Source organism: Mercurialis annua, linkage group LG8 (genome assembly GCF_937616625.2).
Source record: "Mercurialis annua linkage group LG8, ddMerAnnu1.2, whole genome shotgun sequence".
NCBI classification, from domain to species: Eukaryota; Viridiplantae; Streptophyta; class Magnoliopsida; order Malpighiales; family Euphorbiaceae; genus Mercurialis; species Mercurialis annua.
In genome coordinates this window covers 421,681-442,859 of record NC_065577.1, presented here as the reverse complement: position 1 = coordinate 442,859, position 21,179 = coordinate 421,681, and the positions used below count along the sequence as shown (strand labels likewise).

General features: G+C 32.7%; 3 protein-coding genes across 4 annotated transcripts; all 3 read right to left on the bottom strand.

Moving 5' to 3' along the window:
• Nucleotides 1-330: 330 nt before the first annotated feature.
• Nucleotides 331-3,912, bottom strand: LOC126661255 (B3 domain-containing protein Os01g0234100-like). Its single transcript, XM_050355081.1, has 7 exons — nt 3,701-3,912; nt 3,516-3,611; nt 2,685-2,716; nt 2,433-2,595; nt 2,147-2,353; nt 1,372-1,456; nt 331-1,281 (listed from the first exon to the last, which is right to left on the bottom strand). The coding sequence occupies exons 1-7, from the start codon at nt 3,815-3,817 to the stop codon at nt 533-535; spliced, it is 1,449 nt and encodes a 482-aa protein (XP_050211038.1). The 5' UTR covers nt 3,818-3,912; the 3' UTR covers nt 331-532.
• Nucleotides 3,913-4,545: 633 nt separating this feature from the next.
• LOC126661092 (uncharacterized) lies at nt 4,546-7,988 on the bottom strand. Its single transcript, XM_050354856.2, has 7 exons — nt 7,646-7,988; nt 6,964-7,021; nt 6,678-6,758; nt 6,493-6,528; nt 6,156-6,395; nt 5,933-6,074; nt 4,546-5,532 (listed from the first exon to the last, which is right to left on the bottom strand). Exons 1-7 carry the CDS (start codon nt 7,831-7,833, stop codon nt 5,042-5,044), a joined length of 1,236 nt encoding a protein of 411 aa, XP_050210813.1. The 5' UTR covers nt 7,834-7,988; the 3' UTR covers nt 4,546-5,041.
• A 3,447-nt stretch (nt 7,989-11,435) lies between these two features.
• On the bottom strand, nt 11,436-13,067 carry LOC126659971 (cyclin-dependent kinase inhibitor 7-like). 2 transcript variants are annotated; one of them, XM_050353305.2, is made up of 4 exons: nt 12,607-13,067; nt 12,173-12,231; nt 11,924-12,082; nt 11,436-11,770 (listed from the first exon to the last, which is right to left on the bottom strand). In XM_050353305.2, exons 1-4 carry the CDS (start codon nt 12,913-12,915, stop codon nt 11,701-11,703), a joined length of 597 nt encoding a protein of 198 aa, XP_050209262.1. In that variant the 5' UTR covers nt 12,916-13,067; the 3' UTR covers nt 11,436-11,700. The 2 variants fall into 2 exon arrangements, with proteins under 2 accessions (XP_050209262.1, XP_050209263.1); XM_050353306.2 differs by having other exon boundaries at nt 11,924-12,079; nt 12,607-13,065.
• Nucleotides 13,068-21,179: the final 8,112 nt, after the last annotated feature.

Genomic DNA, 21,179 nt, shown 5'->3' with positions numbered 1-21,179 from the left:
TGAATAATACATTTGGGTTATCAAATCCCCAAATTAAACCGTGGGACTTTTTATGCTAATAAAAAATGAAAGGCTGGGATGTGGTCGTCACGTTTGGTAAAATGTGCTTAAATTAAAAAAAACACATCACAATTCTTTATGACAATGACCCTAAATTAATTAATAGTGACAATCTTTTGTTTTTACAATAATTATAGAAGTTTAAGGCTTAATCAATGTCATACCATTCAAAATTGAAGCCTTTAATTGTGTAAAATTGGATTTTATTTATTATGTTTATTTTTATGGTAATAGAAGATTATGTTATGTGATTATGGAAAGATAAGAAGATGCATAACAAAGCATTATGTAAATAAGTTTCCATCAAAATTCTACCACTAATTAGTATACATGTCTATCACTAATTCAAATGTTCATTGCCAGATTGGTAAAAATTCTGTTAACATATTCGTACACTGAGAAATTCTGCCCTTCCTTGCGTTTAATCGGTGCTTTGATAATTACGAACTTTCGTATAGTCAGGGAATTGTTCCTACCATGGACTATTGACCACTTCCTGAAACTTAAGCTCTTGGCTTTCAGCATTCTCCTTCAGAGACTCTATCTCCACATCAAGCCTTTCCCTTGTCTCTTGCAAATCCGTAAGCTGCAATTCAAGACTCCGCATTTCCTCAACTATACGGACTTGTTGTTGTCTAGCTTCTCTAGACTCGGATTCCACCGTCTCTTCTGCTTCATTGGCAAGCCTCATTAGCAGGTTCAATCGAGAACGTAAGAACCCTACATTCATGCCCAACAGCTCAAAGCCCTTCAAAGTCTTGTCCCACACCGAAAAATCTGGACCAGAGCTTGAAAGCTTGGAAGTTCTCATGGCCTCTGAAATGTTAACAACTCCGATTATTATTTCCGTTGCCAACTTATAGTTGATACTCTTGAGAAGATTGTCATGCAAAAATGAGTTCTGTGAGCGGCATAGCTCGTAATATGTCGTTCGATGGTAATCGGAGATCTCAGAGTCTATAGCCAAATCATTGATGACAATGCTGAAACTTTCAAAACTATCTAAATCGGTAAAATCAACAGCAGATCCTGAAGATACAATAACATCCAACATTTTAGAGTCCCGATGACCCTCAAATCCATTCTCAGGTCGAACTGCTCCATGCCCTTCATCCAAAACCATCAGGCTTCTCTCTTCTTTTTCATTCTGCCGAAGGACTTCATCAGGAAGCTCCAAACGTTTGGCCTTTTCACCGCTCTCTTTATCTTCCTCCGCGTGATCTTTGTAGTTAGAAAATAAAAATGAGATCAGATTCTGTAACTTCCTGAGCCATTATTATATTGTAAAGCAACAGGACAGAGAAGACATACCAGACTTTATTTGTTTTTCAGGAGTAGTTTCTTTCCCGAACTCCCCATTTACTTTGGTTGAACGACTTCCCCTGACTATGTACACCTACAATAGATAGTCGAAGTAACTACTATAGAAAATACCAAAAGGTATAAAAAAAAGTTTTTGAATTACAATCTGAAACCTAGACCATAAAAGTAACACAATATTGCACAAAGAAAAGGAGAATGTAGCTTCTCTGAGCCTGAGCCACATACTAGGTTTTTAGTTCAGTCTGTATGCACGTTATGATTAGTGCTTGCTTCCATTTTCAATGAACATATCAATTTTTATATGTGCATGAGTGGGTTTCAAATTATGCACGCGTGTCCTTGTGCACGTGTAAAGGTCCTGCTTTCCAACCCTCCGATGTATTCAATAACACAGCTTCAAAGTAGAGTTTGCTTCAGGGCTTGTGAGAAAGCAAAACAGGAAAGGATTTTTGTGGACTACATTTACAAGAACAGAAATTATTAATCTAAAGTTGTTTAATTGTCAATCAATCATAATTCCTAGGCTTTCCTCCTTCCAATTTATGCATTCACAATCTGAGGCAAAAGCCCACGGAAGCATTTTCATACTATCTCTATGGCAAGATATGCCTCTAATGGGCGTTTCATTGGAAATAAGTCCAGAAATTTTCTAAATTTTCAATTCTTCTTCCTGGTCATTTCATTTCTCAAAGACTTACTAAATCAATTGCAGTTCAAAAATAAAATAACAAAACAAATATTTAACAATGGCAACATAAGGTACCTTAAATGTTACTGGTTTGAGTAAATGGAAAACGAGAATATCACCCTCATGTAGCTGGTTTGCAGAACAGAATGCTTTCCACCCACCACTTAATGCTGTCCTGTCTGCTATATAGTTTATTGTGAATTCCCGTCCATTTTCCATTTCCACTGAAACTGCCGCATCACTCTTGGGCAAGTGCAATTTGCAAAATGGCATAGGAAGATGCTGTCAGGGAACAAGTTATCCGTAAGTTCTTTATAAATGAGGAAGTATCTGATGAGAAAGTTAGTACAGTTCCAGTTACCATCCAAAATCCAACAGTGACATTTGATCGAACCAAAACTTTTGCAAAGCTAGGGAGTGAAGCGTCTAAAGTTGCTTGAAGCTCTTTGGCCCTCTCCATAGTAGATACCGAAGTTTCAGTATCATTGTAGAAGTCATTGACCACAGCTTTCTTTTGTTTGTTGCTTGAAGAGCATAAGAGGAAAAATCAGCCCAAAAGATAATATGACTAGCTTGAATATGTAACTACAGAGCATAAAAAAAAATCACTGACCTTGTAGACTTGCCCAGTTTATCATCCAGAACCTGCTCATGAGAAAGATAAATCATAATTTAAACATGTATCCTATTTCAGCAAATCAAGCAGCATGACAAACAAGAAATTATAAAATCACTCAGCAAAACAATATATCATTAGAGTAGTCATTTGAACACACATTTATGTCCTGAGAAAAGGAACAAAGACATGAAACATTTAATAGGACCACCATTATGCCACCACAAGAACTCCGCGTCGGCTGTTAGAAGCAGTCTTAAGACTCACAATAATCATATACTTCAAATCCAATCATTTCACAAATAAGTTCATTCTATCGGGCCTGAATAAGAACGAAATGAAGGAAACCCGATTGCAGCTATGAGCAAGAAATTGGAACTGAAAGGAAATATCTACCTAAAACAGGAACACAAGCTAAAGGCAAGCAAGACTCTAGCTTTAGTAGCGATATATTTCAGGTACAGGAATATGAAGCATTTCAGGTTCAAGTAAATTAGCTTAACAATTTCCTTAATCAAAAACTAATTGCTGTGGAAGTGAATGTCACAGCTAGCTAACTACAGCTTTTCACTAAATACAGAAATTTCTACAACAAGGTTCTTACCCTGAAAACAAAATTAATACAAAGACAAAGCAAAGAAAGAAAACCCTAAAAAAAATCAAGAAATAAGAAGAATCAGGCAAGAACAGGTAGGAAAGGAACATATTTAAGCTGCCCCCATTTCAAAATGAGAACCAAATAGCTTAAAAAAACACAAATGAATTAACTGAACTTCAATCTGAAATTGAAGTTGGAAAAAAAAAAGGAGTTGGGTTGGATTTTCTTACAAGCTGAGTGTTGGAGTTGGAGTTAGGTTGAGGAGAAGAGTCGGCATGGATCTGGGTCCGCTTAATCTTGATGATATGCGCCCTCCTTTTCTTAGTCTGTTGAAAAAGATCAATGGGTTACAGAGATCAAAGAATACAAAACGTATCAGACATGCAACAAAAAGTAAAAAGGAAGAAAGAAAAACCCTGTGCTTGGGATAGGTGTAGACAGCGAATTGTGGAGAAGGCTGAGACGGTGGCTGAGGAGTGGAGGAGGCACGGTGGTGGTGGTGGTGGTGGTCTTGGTCTTGGTCGGTATCCATTAATGGTGAAGATGAAAATGTTAAAAAGCTGGAGTTTCTTGGTATCAGAGGGGTTTTTGTTGTTATAAATTTATCTTTCAGGTTTTTTTCCCTTTAAAGGCAGGTTTGGTCAGGAGGATATGTAATTGTTATTTCTTCTGACTCAAATTTTTATTTTTATTTTTATATGTTAATCTGTTTATTTTTAAATAATCTCATTGTTTAGCTCCTAATCCTGTCAGAATTTTATTTCTCAAAAAAAAAAGTGCAAACTTTTATTTTTAATTTAAGGGAGGGATGTATATGTATTTGTAATTTGTAAATAATATAGAATATACAAATTTAGAAGAGGAGTTGATGTGAAAGATGCTCAATATTGAAAGTTATGTAAACTGGAAATGGTAAAACTCTATTTAAAATGGAATAGAATTTGAATAATATATGGAGTCTTGCATTACTAGCCATACATCAATGTAATTTACAATTTGATTCTAATTACAGTTTCAATGAAAAATTTGCAACAAACCAACGCAATGGTCATAACTTTATTGCTAATAATCAAATAGTACAAAAATTCATCTTTGTGGAAATTTGGAGAAAAATTAGTCTTTCTTTAAACCAAGAATCATGTTCTTGGTGCTAATGCTAAGCAGCCATATCATGAAAAGGACTCATTTCAAATTAAATCCGTTATTGTTTGTACAAAACGTAAAATATAACAAAATTCATAAATAGGAAATAAAGCAAAGTAAAAAAAATCAAATCTAAACATCTTGCAATATAGGCTAAATAAGGAATACAATTTAAACCACAGATTAACAGATATGTATTAATATATAGTAATAATTTATCTTCTGACCGGAGTCCTTGCAGAAAAAGAGGTCTATACTGTACATACAATAATACCATTTATACTCCCAGCTCCTCATCCTATCATCACACGACAGAGACTTCCTTTATACACTCCTGACAGGTGAAATCGATCGGATTGAATGCTCGAGTTGTTTCAAAATATAACACAATTCTATGTGAAGCAGCTTTTAGCACTATATATATATACATGCCATCATTATGCTCTTCTGGTTCTTCTACATTTACACTTCATGCCAGAAAATGGCCCAGAAACAAGGAGCACGAGATATCTCACCGGTCATTGCAGACAAAACAAATATCCACACTTCCTGATCTGTCCAACAGACTATCTCTATGTTCTGATGCCTAAAGCTAGTGGTTCAATACATAGAGCTACAATTTGGATCGGCGGATACTTTTCACTCCATTATGAGGCGAGTGCCGACGTGCAGAAGCAATTGGCTGCCCCTTCAGAGAACATGCAAATCTGATATCCCAACCTTCAACATTCTTGGGGACACAGACATCAAAGAGAATCTGCCCGAGAAGACTATTTGCATTGATGCCGGGGGAGGTGGGTACATAAACAGATAATTCTTTCTTTTCATCTTGTAAAGGCTCGGACTCTCTATTACTGGGTTTTTCTGATGAAGATGGAACAAAGAAGTGGTCACCTGGTTCAATAGCAACCCTTCTTAAGCTTTGGTTTGAGTTAACTGCTGCATCCTGGAGGTTGCAAATTAACTCAGATATCTCGTCATGTAATCCATCCAGGCCAACTCCCTCTCTAAGTTGCTGGATTCTTTTAGAAAAGACTGAGGTCGCCATGTCAAGCAGATTGGTCACAGCACTCCTATACTGGATTGGATAATGCTCGTAATGACCTGAAATATGACAGGATGAAATCAGGGAATTTTAGCATGTCATTATTTCAAAGATAAGGTCTGTATGAATCATAAGAAGTCAAGTGAATATTTGCCAAATCACAGTGATATCGTATTCATACTGAAGAAACAATTTTCTTTATTGTTTTAATAACTGACAATCTCCTCGTTCCACTTGTCATGCTACGTTAACTCCCAAGAGTTTCAATTATTCAGCTACCCTTTTAACTTCCAAAATAATTGTATAAAATGGTTAATATAAGGTATGAACTGGGTAGGGTAATGAAGTTGCCCCTTTTCTGATTATAAAGCTTTTGTGCCGATAATCACAATAGTAAATCTTAAGCTATATAATAGTATGTGCAGCACTGAAACACCAAAAGAAGGGTTTGACACAAACCAATATGAGGGGAAACATTCCACTTCACAAGCCTAACATCTCCCCCAAGATCCTGTAGACGTTGAGCAAATCTGCAGATACTTCTACAAGGAGCAAGGTGATCACTATCTGAGCACAAAATCAGATATGGAGCCCCAAATTCCTGGATAAAAGAGAATTTGCAAGTAAATGGTTAAGAATTGCAAGCAGGCTAACATCAAAATCTGGCAAGATGTGAACTTACCACTGAAGAATACAGAGTCTGCCAATACTCAGCGCGCTGGGATTCAAACCTTGTAAGATATAAACCATCTAGACCAGACACAACACCTTTGGCAAACCAAGACACAAGTTTCGATGGCCCAGGCATTTGTTGAATGGTTGGGTGTAGAGCAAATCGGGCACCAAAATCACTTGTAAAATCAACTGGGCTAGAGTCATAGATATGCCCAGAGAAACAACTTCTGAGCAATCGGCTATCATCCTTCGAACGAGAAAAGCACATAGAACAATATAACATATATGAATACCTTCATACGGGATTTAAATTAGATAAAGTAAAACGACAGAGACAAGCATACCAGATTTATTTGACCTTCACATGTCCCTTGAATGATCTGCACTGTGTATGGTAAAATTAGTTCTATTCTCAAAGTAGGAGGAAAATAATAAAAGAAAGGCGAGAATACCAATCACCAGGATTACCAGAACTAAAAATAGCTTGACTTGAGGAATGAATTACTCTCTAAAGTTTGTAGTAAATTACCTGAAAAACTTTATACATGCAAGCTTTAGAACCACCAGATAACGAGACAAAGACGACGGGAGAAGGTCTAATTCTGAGCTCCTGCATATACAAAGGAAAGGTTTTTATCATTTGGAGCAATGCATACCATATTCAAAGCTAAAGAAAATAGGTATTTCACCAGTGCATACTTTGGCCATTAAAGGTATTCACAAAGACAAAGTATACGTCTCAAAGTGGAATTTCATAAAACACCCAGAAATCTCAATGCAAACTAAAAGTCTGATATAAAATTCATGCGACTGACCTCAACAAGCTCTTTGGTAAGAACATATCCCATTGACAATGCCCTATTGGGATAAAACCTGCAACAAAAAGTTTTCAATCAGCAGACAGTATATTCCGGAAAAAACACCCAGACTTAAAACGTTAGAGAGAACGTCCAAGAGTCTGAAGCACCGACGCCCAGAATCAGAACAAATAAAAAGAGAAAAACTTGAGCATAATAAATTTATCTCTAGATTTAAATCATATTTTTCATTTTTAAAATGAATTGGAAAGCAAAGGGAGATGTTGGTGTAACCATGTACGAAGAAGTGCCGAGACAGTAAAATCAATCAGCAGGATATCTTATCCTTCCAGATCCCCAAAGTCTTGCTACTTTCTTATTCTATAATGCCAGAAACAAGATAGTTCACACTTCTCCGATTCTCCTCGGCGATAAATAAAATTAAAACACATATAGTTCGATTCACTGACAATACACTATAGCTAATTATGCTACACCTTATCTTAGGGAACTAAACATGCTTCGGGTTGAGATTTCGTACAATAACAGAGCACTAAGAAACACTTTTTGCACATCACATAACCATTTAAGCTGTCGGTATAGCAGTAATTAAACTTGAAACTTCATTATAAAAAAATTACGAATTATCAAAATCCCTAGAACATTAGAAATACATAAAAGAAAAGGGGCAGAGAGTTACGCAGTGAGAAAATCGGAATGAGAAATGAGGGAATTCCATCGGAGAGAGGAATACAAATCCACGTAGCTCTTCAGCTGACTGTTGGAAATCGAAGTCCATCCGAAAATCACAGCAATTCCTTTGAATTCACTTTGCTTTCTTCCCCAATATACCCCTCTTCCTCCACCACCACCGCCACCTCCTGACATGTCCGCTCTGTGATTTCTGGTCGCCGTCGTGTGTTGGTAGTGTTACTCAGCAGTTGGATTTCATGCTCAGCAATCCAAATTGAAACAAAAGGAAGGACTAGTAATTTGTATGGTGGTGGATCTTTGAATTATCGAATTTCTTTTTTCCTTAACGGGAAATTGGGATTTTATTATATAATTTTAGGATATACTCTCCACGTCACACTCACATACTTGCCTTCCATTTTTAATGTAGTTAAATGTTTTGTTTATTTAATAATAATAAATAATTATAAAATTGATTAAAATAATAACTATGAAAAAGCATATTACATAGTTCATTGAAATTAATTTTTATTTCATAATTTTTATTTGAACGAGATGTAAGCGTATTTTTGGTACAACAGTGAAATAGAACGTTAATGTTATAATTTATCAATGAATATTAAATATAACTTTAATGCATTATTATGATACGTGTTAAATTTGACATATATTATATGTTGTATTAAATTTGACACTCACTACAACATATGCTAAATTTAATTTTAACATTCAACAACAATTTATTATTAACTTGTTAAATTTGACATATATTATATGTTGTATTAAATTTGACACTCACTACAACATATGCTAAATTTAATTTTAACATTCAACAACAATTTATTATTAACTATAATTTAATCGCTGCTAATTTTTTGAATTTGTTACTTTAATACATTGTTTTTTTATGTTGTAATTTTAGACTTTTTATTTTTATTTTTATGATTTGACCGATTATTTTTAGTAGTAAATCATATGCCAATATAATAAAAATATAAATAATTTGTTTTTATAATCCATCGCTCCTCTTAACAATTTTTTTTAAGGAACTAGTTATGTCAAAGAAAAAGAAAAATATTGTATTAGTCAAAATACGTAATTGAACAAATTATCAATTAAATAAAAACTATTTAAATTGTATGGTAAATATAACATTTTACTATTTTTTTTTCATGCTAATTTTAATTAAAAAATAAGCACTACACTCTCAAATAATAAGAGTTTTTAATGGCTAAATTTATCTATAAGTCGCGTATTTTACCATTTTTATTCAGAATTTTTTTACGATTTATCTTTCTAAAAAATTGGTCCTTAATTTGTCATAATTTTAATATAATATTCTGATTTGGACGGAGTTTGACAAATTTACCTCACTCGTTGAGTCATTAGCAAATGAGAAAATAATGAAGTTTCGACACAATTGATGTTCTTATACATAAATTTTGAGACGATTTAATCCCACTTTTTTTTCTATAAATAATGATTACAATTTTGTAAATAGTGAATATGGAAATTAAACTATATCTCCGAAGGGAAAGTGTTTTTTCATTGGAATAAAATTTATTTTATGTACGTTGTCTTACATCTTGTCTTGTTTAATCAAAAATTATATGAAACGGTAACGAATTATTGGTTGCTTGGCTTAACAGAGCCTTTTATTTATGATGGATTCTGGCCGTGGATAACCTGAAAAGGATGAATTGAAGGATTACGGTGCAATTATTCTCTGCAAATTCTAACCTGGTTGGACTTATACCCTTTTTAATTAACAATTTAGTTTGCCTATGTTATAATTAAACCGAGCTTGAAATGTATTTTAAAAAAACATACTCATTTCAATCAAGTTATATTAGGATATACTATTCAGTACTAATTTTCTTCTTCCAAAAGTATAATAATTGGAAAAATAAAAAAAAACCACTGAGAATACATTATAGGGTACAATAAAATAGTATAAAATCAAATGATGCTATTTGAACTTCATTTCATCATTCATCAACATGTATTGTATCTTTCTAATAATCGAGAATTATAGTATGTATAGTAAATTAAAGGTATTCTAATAATTGAAATTATCTAATTGAATACTCTTCTAACTTAATAAAAAAAATATAGTTTTTGTAGTCTGAAGATAGGTGGTTGATTCAATAAACAAAGTTTGTTAAGCATTAATAGCAACATTCTTTTCTCCTCTGCACGTGCAAGGAGTAGTAATAGTATTTTATTTTTACTTACACCAACCATGTATGAACATTTTGTACTTGGGGGATTTGGAGGCTGTACCTGGTGGCAGTAATTTAGCTAGAATTTGGCCACGTCTATATGAATGCCAAAATTGCATGTACCACACAGGCACAGCTTCTTCTTCTTTTTAGAGTCTACACTAGGAAGAATATTAATTTTACCGCAACAAGGACTGCTGTTGGCTTCAGAAGCAAGAAATTTGAAATGCTATGTCCATGGCAACCCCCAACTAGTAGTACAATACAACCTATAATGTCAGCTTTTCTAGACACAAGTGTTATCATCAGATAATTGCAAGTATAGTGTGTCCTTTTTATCCCACAACTTCATTTAGATAACATATCTCACTAGTAAATTGTAAAAACCACCAAGTACATTACAAATCTGAAATTATGATATACTATATGTTAGAGCATCTCCAACAATACTCTCTATTATAAAGAGCATCTTTAAATAAATAAAGAGCATCTTTAATAATAGAGAGTAAAAATATAATTTCTATTTAATGGACTCTCTAAATTTTTTTGCTTCAATGATTATTTGATTTTTTTTTTAATTTTTAATTTTTCTCATTAAGAAGATAACGAGGAGAGGATAGATTGGGTGATGATCACTCAGACTGAAACCCCCGACAAGAAATATTTAATTCATTGCCATCTGTGATCTTTCCTGCTATAAGTAAACATCCATGAACAGGGGTAGTGAGTTAAAAGTCTCCCATGCCCATTGTTTTGATTTTTGGAAGGACTGACTAACCAAGCCGTTTGAGTTGTTTTCATCCCAAAATGCACGATGATAATTTTGTTGTCCGTCCCTAAATTAATGAAAAAAAGAAAAAGAATAAAAGGCATACGAAGCTTTCATGTATACGAAGCTTTCATGTTGAAAACAATTGAAGAAGATGATATTTTTTTCCTAAAAATAAGGAAGTAGCGGGTAAATAGTTAACAATTAATTATACACGTGATTTTTTCTAAATAGAGAGTTGGGTTTGGCTCTCTAGATGTGGAGAGCCAAACTCACTCTTTATTTTTATTTTAAAAAATAAAGAGTCCATTGAACTATATTTTTTTGATTACACTCTTTATAATAGAGAGTTTTAAACAAATAGAGAGCCCATTGTGGATGCTCTTACTTCTTAATTCTTATATATGAACAAAAACTTTCATAAATCATACTTAATTATTAAAAAAGTGAAGGTTTTTAATTTTATCTACAAATAAACCCTTTTTTCAGAAATATTTATGATCTTAAGAGCTGCACTAGAAGCACCATGAAATTGAAAGCCCATTTGGTTGCCAGGTGAGGAAATGGTCCCCCCACTACTAAAATGAGAAACCAAAAAATGCTCAAAACAATCATAACATGGGATGTGAGAGAGAATATTCGAAAACTGAAAATATTTTGTTAGAGAAAAAGCAAAGCAAATCGAACACACACATGCACTCCTAACAGACTGAAAAAAGAAAACCACCCACAACCCAAAACAAAACACACTTTTCCAACACAAAAACAAAACCCCATTCTCCCTTTACCATAATATAATCAATTAATTGTAGAAACTTCTTTAGACCCATCTCATATAAATTAAAATTATAGTGTACTAGTACTTCAAAAAAAACAACTAGCTAGCTAGAAAGCTGTACAATAACAAAACAAACCATGATCATCTGAATTAGGCTAATATTCTTTTTCCGACTGCAAAAGTCTCTCATTTGTTAGATGCAGAGGCATTTGAAAACGCCTTAGCCATTGAAGAAGAAAAATAGTCACATGCTAAGTAAGTCGTGTAAAAGTTAAAACCTCTCGAGAAATTTGCTACGGCTTCAAGCGAACCCACTGGTAGCGACCTTCGAGAGGTGAGTCCTTGGCTATATCATAATTGTACCTATACACAAAAAGAAGAAACAGATCAACTCATGGGAGAAAAACCAAAAAGTTTGTTAGTTAGTTAGCCTCCGATTCTCTCTTTTAATTGCTAAACTGCGCCACCTCCTAATATTCCTTATCCTACGCATACCAACAAAAATCTCTAACTTACTTGCTTGCAAATCTTTTTTGCTCTTTCTTCTCTGCCTCCGCGAAAAACTCGTCGATCTCCACCTGACACGGTATCTTCTCCGCCGGTAACCTGATTTTCCGGGAACTCTTCACCGTCGTCGCCTTTGAGTTTTCCATCGCGCTTGAAGTGGTCTCTCTGCTGTGTTTATGTGTGAATTTTATATATACATGAAATTAATAATGAACATTAAAAGTGAATGAATAGGATTAAAAAGGAAATGAAACGAACCTGAATTTGTTGGTAATGGCGGAACTTAATGAGCTTTCGGTTTCAACAGAACTCTTCACCTGCAAGAAAATTAATAGGTTTAAATATGGAAACGTTTTAATGTAATGTTTACTTAAATGCTTTGATTTTTATAACATTCCTAAACGGAAAAATTCGAGAGGATTAATTACGTCTCCGTTTTTGCAAATTTTACGAGCAAATAAAAATAAAATTGAAAACATAAAAAATGCATGAACAAAAACCAGAGTTTTAAAATACTCTGTTCTATTTTTGTTCTTTTATGATTCGTTTGGTTCTCCAACCAACGAAACAAACTGCAAAAACTAAACCGGAAATTTGTTTGTTTACCGAGAAAACAGAGGAAAATCAAATATGTTGATCAAAATTATTTAGAAACAAAACAAAAAAACTTAAAGTTCAGCTAATAAATTCACCTCTGGATCTACAGAATTCAAGGTGTCCTTAAGCGCAGCAGTGGAATCACTACTGGAGCTACGAGAAGCAGCTGTGGTGGAAAAACCGCCGGAATTTGAAGACGTAGCCGGAGAAACAGAGAACAGCGAGTGGTGGTGGTGGTGGTGGTGAATGTCAAAATCATCAGATATAACAGAAGCTAAATCAAATTTTTGAAAAGGAGAATCGAGTTTGATTTTCTTTGAAAAAAGCGGTGATGTAGAAGATGACGATGATTCCGTTGGTGAACTCCGTTTACAGTTTGTTGTCGTGTTATCGTCGTCTTCCATTGATAGTAATTCTATTTTTCTCTCTGAAAATCTTGTTTGGAGAGGAGGAAAAAGAATTTCTCTGAATAGAGAGCTTATAAAGGTCCGTTAATACTGATTAACAGTTCCGCTATCTTTTTGCTTGGGGATCATAAACATACCTTCACACACTCCATTGCACTTAATTTCTCTTAATTTTATTAAAATAAACCAATTTTGTGTAATAAATTGAATAAAATAAATTTATATTTTTTTGTCTGGTCCAACCAATTTTATCCTTGGACATACATTCCAAATTAATTAACCATTCAGGAGTTGGATTAAATATTTAACCAACTGAAACCATATACTCCATTTAGTTATCGGACCAAATGTTGTACTTCCTCTAAGTTGGTTATTCAATTTATAGAAAGTGAGAAACAAATGCAATATATGTCCAATTTAACATATAGTATTATTTACGAGAGTTTTAAAAAAAAATTATGTCACTCAATTTTGTTCCAACATTCATTTTTTAAAAAGAATTTGGCTTAGTTTTAATATATACATTTCAGTTGTAGCCAACTAGACATGTTCGTCAAAAAAATCAATTTTATTTATTTATAATCAAATCTATTTATTTTTTTTGCAGTCAAAATATACTTATCAAAATCAAGTTATAATTGACGAAATATAAAAAATTGACCAAAAATAAAAACTAAAAAGATTTGGCTTTTTAAAAAATTGAGTAACCTTGGATATAATTGAAATATACGAATTAAAATTAGGTTGAATTTGACGTTTTTAGAAAGTTAGACCATAAATTAAAAAAAATCAAATAGTGACTAGTCGTGAGAAGAGCGGCATTATCCAAGTCACTAATTGTCTTTTGGTTATTTTTTTTCTTTTGATTTATTCGTTTTCTTTTTAATTGTCCTTTTTTTTCTAGTTATAAATTATAAGTCATTTTTATCCTCCTTCATTTTTTTAAATTTTCTGATTCCAGTAATGTCCGAGTGAAATACTTCAAAATTATTGTCAAAAGGAATTAGTTGCTGTGTAGATGCAGAGAGGGAATTAGTTAAAGAAAGGACCACAAGCTTTAGGACCATATCAGGGTATCCTTTTTAATTAAATGTAAAAAAAAGGTTATTCAATTTTTTTACCAACTTTTTGTAAAGTTACGGTAGTAGTTATGGATTGAGTGATTAAATACATATATCTGTTATTAGGTCCACCATTATATTATGATTCTTCTGAAACAGAAATGCTATTGGTAACTCAGAAATATTTTAAATGGAATAATTCGAAATATTAATAATTTTTTGATAATTGGGGGAGGAGAGAGCGTGGGAGGAAACGAACCTACGACCTAACAGTTTGTCGAGCGTTTTATACCATTTAAAATATAGCTCATTGTTAAAATATAATTGTTAGGTTAGCTAGCAGAGAATGAAGTGATGTGAATCCATCTTAGGTTAAAATTAAAATTCATACTTAACTATATAGTGTTATATATATTTTCTACACCAACAGACAGACAAGGGTATATACTTTTGTTTTTATGCAGAAAAATTCGATTCATACTTGAATTGTTTTGGATTGTGACTGTTTGAAATTTGTGAATCTTATTAAATTTATAGATCAATAAAATTCTGGAATTTATGAATTTAAAGATTTATTAGTTTAATTGAATATCGAATTTATAGATTTGTAGAAAAAATTTATAATAACAAAATATTAAATACTTTATCATCCATAAAAAAAAGATAATCTGTTTTTATATTTTCACTTAGATTGTGGAAATTTAAATGATAAATTTATATAAATTTCTTTAATCTCATTCAGAATTTTATGTTTGTATATTATTTAAGAAAAAATTAGTAGCTTTACTTATTATGTCAAATAATATAAACGTTGGATAGCAAACTATTAAAGTGGGTTCAATTTTTTTCATAAGCGCTCCTCCCCAACTATATATAAAAACAAAGATGAACAAAAAGAGTAGTTATTTTTGACTAGCAAGCAAATAAGCTAATTCATTAAATCATAAATTTTCTCGTATGTTTTATAATTCAATTAAATTTAATTGAATTATAAATCAAATATTATTCAAATAGACAAAATTCAAATTCTTTACATTCATGATAAAACAAAAAGAAAATTTACATTTTCTAACCAACCACTAAATAAAAGACACATGGCACATTCAAAAAAAAAGTCAAAAACGTGTGAAATGGGTCAAAATGCGTCTGACACGCATGCTAGTCACGCGTCAGCACGTGTCACAGTATCAGAGATAATTAAACATGTATCAGAGATGTATCAAAAATGCATCAGAAATGCATCATGAACATATTTGATTATCATTTTCTCATATTTCTAAAATAGATTCGAAGAGAGGTTCAAGACTCAAAAAAAATAGATGGTTCTTTTCTAAACTTACGTTTTGATAAACAAATTGGGTATTTGTGTTTTGTTTTGTTATGATTTATCTAGCGTAACGAGTTTTGATTGTTAATTAGTGGATTTTGATGATATTTTGAACTAGCTCAGAACTATCTCAGCTACATCCTTCGAAATAAAGGAAGTAGTCTAAACTTTTTGCAAAAAATTATTGATGAAACCATCAAGCTACAAAATAAAAGAGAAAAATCATTAAACAAAAACAGATTAATAAATATTACAAAATACATACAAATGTATAAAAATAATACATTTCAGATTAATCTATTAAACAGATAAGATACATCTCAGAAACAGTATAGATGCGTCTCATAATTTCTAAAAAAATCATAACATTTTACAACTCCATTTAGATCATCACATGTCACAAATGATATGTACATATTCTATTGAATAAAAATATTGATGAAACTATAATGTGTTTTTATTAATAAACACAACAAACGAAATTTAAATGACTTAATCCCACTTTTGAAAGAAAAAAAAAATTCAAATACAACACAAACAAGAAAACCATTAACATTCATGCTAAATCTGAATTTAAACAATATATCCAAACTAGTAGGTGGTCTATAAATTTTCAGCAAATATTTGTGAATATTGTATAGCATCATCAAGTCTAAGCGGCAAAAAGATAATAACTACAGCAAAGATGTAAGCCAAATTTACAAAATAAAATAAATCTATTTCTAATATATTGTCACGACCCAAATTATTGAGCCGCGACCGGCTCTAGGGAACGGGAGTTGTAGCTCCGGAACCCGTAGCAAGCCTAAAACCACTGTAAATTTTTCGCGATTAAAACATATTATTATATATAATACATTATCAGAAATCTTCTTTAAATAATATAATTCAATTATTAAAATATCGTATTCTTTTTCTGAAAATATTCGCGAAACAATTCTCAGAAACCAGGGTCTTACCGAGCGATATCTCATATCCAGCACCGCCCTGTTTCTGGTCACAAACATCACCAATTCCACTCACGGCAATTGGTATCAAATTCAAACGGATAAACGCCATCTTTCTAAACAACTCACTTATAAAATTTATATCAGAGTTCACATTTTAAATACCGTTTGAAATCAAATCATAAATCTTATTTTGACACCTACTGACTACTGCAGCTCTAAGGACTCGTACTTTGTGCAAGTCAGAAGACTTCCAACACAAAGGAGATGGTCTGTCTGATCCGACTCCGATCACCTGAAATAAACACTGTGAGGGGGTCAGTATTTTGGGAAATACTGAGTGAGTTGGCATCTACTAACCGTATTATATAAATATACATCGCATCTTAAGAAAACAATATTATAAAACACATAAACATGTATTTGATCCGTACGAAACCAATATCCTAGCATGCGACACATTTCTCGAATAATCATATATCATTCAACCCAATCGTAAATCTCAAGCTGTGAGTCCAACTCACTGGTGGGCCCAGCCCACTAGATACGGGAACTTCCAGACTACACCGTAGCCGAGTTCACTCTCGTATCGAATTCATATCATATCATACGTATCCAATCATTTCTCAAATGCAAACACGCTAGACTGACTCAATACTGGTGATCACACAGCCTATAGACACCCAATAGTTAGCTAGTTTCTTCGGATCGCATACTAGTTCTCGTATATAAAAATTAATAAAACATATAACATTTCAATCAATTGTATATAATGCGATGCGTGTAAACAGTATATATATTTCTATAGAAAATAACTTTAATATATAATACGTGAAAGTAAAGTGCAACTCACTGTGACCGCTATCCAAGACCGCATTATTATAATCTCGTAAACGTAAGCTCCATGCGTCGTTCTCGTAGCTATTCCAGCTCTTTAGCCTGGTAGTTCGTCGGTACGTCACTCATCTATTCACGTTACTCGTACGTTTAATTCATAAACGTAAACTAAATACTAAAATCCGAAGTTATAAACTTAGGTTAACACGATCTTATTCTATATATGTCTTTTAACTTTGATCGTGTTCTAATACTTAGTCGAGATATTTGTTATATCTCTTGTTAATTGATTTCTAATCATATGTTTCTTATATCTCGATATCCTAATCGAACACGTCATGTTCGACATCCAAATTTCTCGTTTTTGGGGCTCATGTTTCCTTTTCAATGTCTGACACTCTTAAAGTCGGAAAACGGGATCATAGCGGGGTGAAAATAACCTTTAGGTGCTTCGAATAAGTTGTTCGCCCGCATAGCCTTAATGCGCGCCCGCGCAAGATAGTTGCGCGCCCGCGCAATTGTTACGCGCCCGCGTAACATACTTACGCGCCCGCGTAAGATAGTTACGCGCCCGCGTAACTTGCTTACGCGCCCGCGTAACATAGTTACGCGCCCGCGTAGCTCCTCGACTCGTTTTCGGACTATTCCGACGTGCTTAAACTCGATTCCGTCATGCTCTTATTTCATTTTCACATAAACTCAACTCCAAATTCATCAAAACAACCATAGAAACACGATTACGATTCGTGTAAAATAGAAACAACCTTTATTCTCTAATTTCAGCAACAAAAACATCGAGGTTGCCTTAATTTGAAGCTCGAAGATGATAGAGAATCGAATTCTGAACGAATCGATATAAAGAACGCTCGATTTGGACGAGAAACGGCGAAACGGCGACGGATCGTAATCGTTCGTCGAAAGCTTCTGTTACTTTCCATACCTTCTGCGCATCCTCTCTTTTCCTTATTCTTAAGGAAAGCTATTATATATATCTTGGCTAATTGACAACTTTGATCCTTCATTTCTTTATCTTAAACCATTTCTGTTTTAAACTTTCTAATTTAACCAAATGGTTAAATTATTCTTTTAACTCAATTATTTACGTATTATTTATATTCATATAAATAATACTAACTCAATATTATTATTTTCCGCCAAAATCTTTTAACTACTATTCTCGAGACTTAATTAGCTAATTTACATTAAACTTCTCAAAAGTTGCAATTTAGCCCAAAACGCATCCGCGTCCAAATTTTAAAAGGTCTCCGATTGACCCGAAACTTTTGCCATATATACTATAAAACATTTCGCGGACCTTGGCGAAATAATTTTCACTTCGAAATTTATATGGCTAAATTACCATTTTAGTCCCTGTACTTTATTTTGCGACTTTCTTAACATTTTTCTTTTCAATTCCAATTCTGTCTTTAGAATTGAAATATATTATTAAATTCCTCGCATATAATCCTTTCCAAAACCGACCCACTAAAACTTATTTATCGGAAAACTTTCCGATTTTGCCACTCTGGCAAATCCAAACTGGACACGTGGTCTAATTAGATAATTTAATATTTTGGGGTATTACATATATGACGTTAGCCCAATTTGCAAAATAAAACAATCAATTTATGGTACATCACTTGAAAAAACAAATAAAATAAACCCTACAAGCTTCATCTGTACCGAATGGGTCTTTTATTTGTGACTAAACCACCTTCATAAAGTCGTCTAGAGCTTAAACAAAAATCAGAGGTCATAAATGCACTTATAATAATTCTAGAAATGATAACTGAACCTCCGCTAATACAATTTTACAAAGCAAAATAAATTTTCTTTTAAAAGTTAAATAATCGAATAACATACAAAAATAAACTATTGCAAAGATAATAAAAATTGGTAAAACTTTAGACTCCAAAATCACATGTCAAAGACAACTACAAAAATTCTTGAAAACCCAGTAACATCTACTCAAATTCAAAAGATGTGAACTCGATTATAAGCCATATTGCTTGGGCTACATGAATCAGATTTAGCGATGAAAATAACATAATTACGGACAACACTATCATTAGAGATGGTAAGTTGAATTTCTCTGCCATTAAAAATTGAGAGAACTAGATTGAATAGATTACATCATACAGCACATGCACTTACGTTAATTGAATTAGATCTCGCTTTGAGTAAAACAGATCTAGATCTAGAGGAGTAGAGAATGGACCTTGAAGTAGAGGATAAGCGAGCAGTAGAAGAGTGATGAGTCGTTGCTGTTGCCGGTTATGATCCGTCTCTCGTCGCTACTTCCGATGATAAATCGTCGATTTTCGTTACTGTCGATGAAGACCTCACTATTGTGGTGATGCATAAGGATTATCTTGGTAAGTGAGTAATGAATATATTTTATAAAGAAGTTGGAAAAGGAGGTATAAAGCGTAAATAGGAATTGGTTAATAAATGTAAATATTTTAAAGAGTGTTCATTTGAGAAAACAAACACCGCCTTTTTAATTACTGTGTAATATTCTCTAAAAATTAATAGATTATAGGTTTAAGATTACAAATGCCTAAAAAATCATCAAAGCGGAGGATCAATTGTGATCTAATGAGGCAAATGCTCCTAAATCATTCTTATTTTCATTAATGTGTCATTATGTACATTTATACTACATTTTAATGTTTGAATTGTGTGTCATTGTTTATTAAAAAAAATTATTTCTTCTTATAAACAAGCATTCATCCCATGTTGATAAGCGAATGTCTAATTCTTTTTATAATGTACATATTCTCTCATCAAGAGCATTTACTTATTTGAACGGGATTTGAATTTAATTTAAGGTAATCAGGTCCATCAATTTCCTCCAATTTCAATGGGTTAAGAAAAGTTGTCAAGTCAATCTTTAATCATTTTTATATGTTAATCAACCAACAATTTAAATCTCTAAAAATGATTCTAAATGTATATGAACAAGTGCACATCTTATCATTGGGCATGTGCTTGTTCCTTCTTTGGATGTGCATCTACTTCTGATCAACAAGAGCACATATGCCCATTTAGGCATAAAACCGTCTTTGTGATGATTCCACTAAGGATTAATAATATTAGATAATTGAATCTCATAGTATCATAGTAGGACTAAAAATGAGTTTTTAATTTAATCAAAATCAAGCTTTAAATACTTATTGATTGCTTGAATCACAAATTAAATGTTATTGTCATGTTTTAAAACCATCTTGAACGATCCAATATTCTGAATCAATTCTGAATATATAATTATAAATTATGATGGGTAAGATTAAATATGTTCACTCGTTTTATTTAAAAGCAATCATTTTTTCTCACTATTGCCTAATATCCCTACGAGTCATTTACCCATTACCTTTTACAATTACATCGATCTTGAAATCATCAACCATATATATTAATTTGTTTAATATTTATGAACGCCTCAAATAGGCTAGACATACTTCTTTTAAAACTTATCTAATCTAGAGTGTACCATCAATTTTATCACGCCGATGATTATATGATGTTATCAGTTGTAGAATTAAAATTTTGTTTTAGTACCTTTAGTCCACCTCTGGCCTTCCTGCATCATGGGCTTAACCTCCCTCAAGCCATAAATTAATTATAAATTCTTCCTCATTCTTTTGAAACTTTCTGATGGTATCCAGAGCTAGAGCTTATCCTAACCTCTTAGTAGATTTACCACTAATGACAATCACACAACCCCAGCTTTAGATTGTATGTAATACTTTATTTTGCTTTACATCTCTTGGAGGTCATGGCTTAATGTATTTTTGCCATTTTGATATTTAGACGCGGTGACTACAAATCGATCCTTACAAGTCTAAATTTTACTATTTTTCTTATAAACTTCAATGAATATAATTAATTAAGTAGTTTGTTTACTTTCCAGTATTCAAGTACATTGTATCTACGGCCAATACCTTGTATAATTTATACATGCGTATTGTAGCATGTGAATGCCAACCATACATGTATGTGATTAATGTATAAAGAAAATCCATAAACTAAGCATTATATACGTAAAGCATATCCATAATAAAAATATATGATTATGAATTGTATATT

What these genes read in the sequence shown, in the direction of transcription:
- LOC126661255 (XM_050355081.1), bottom strand. Translation starts at nt 3,817, where the DNA reads ATGGATACCGACCAAGACCAAGACCACCACCACCACCACCACCGTGCC. An exon ending in CCAACTCCAACACTCAGCTT is followed by an intron (nt 2,717 to 3,515) that starts GTAAGAAAATCC and finishes TCTCATGAGCAG; the next exon opens with GTTCTGGATGATAAACTGGG. An exon ending in AAACTGGGCAAGTCTACAAG is followed by an intron (nt 2,596 to 2,684) that starts GTCAGTGATTTT and finishes ATGCTCTTCAAG; the next exon opens with CAACAAACAAAAGAAAGCTG.
- LOC126661092 (XM_050354856.2), bottom strand. Translation starts at nt 7,833, where the DNA reads ATGTCAGGAGGTGGCGGTGGTGGTGGAGGAAGAGGGGTATATTGGGGA. An exon ending in CATTCCGATTTTCTCACTGC is followed by an intron (nt 7,022 to 7,645) that starts GTAACTCTCTGC and finishes TTTTTGTTGCAG; the next exon opens with GTTTTATCCCAATAGGGCAT. An exon ending in AGACTCTGTATTCTTCAGTG is followed by an intron (nt 6,075 to 6,155) that starts GTAAGTTCACAT and finishes TCTTTTATCCAG; the next exon opens with GAATTTGGGGCTCCATATCT.
- LOC126659971 (XM_050353305.2), bottom strand. Translation starts at nt 12,915, where the DNA reads ATGGAAGACGACGATAACACGACAACAAACTGTAAACGGAGTTCACCA. An exon ending in TGAATTCTGTAGATCCAGAG is followed by an intron (nt 12,232 to 12,606) that starts GTGAATTTATTA and finishes ATTTTCTTGCAG; the next exon opens with GTGAAGAGTTCTGTTGAAAC. An exon ending in CAAAAAAGATTTGCAAGCAA is followed by an intron (nt 11,771 to 11,923) that starts GTAAGTTAGAGA and finishes TTTTGTGTATAG; the next exon opens with GTACAATTATGATATAGCCA.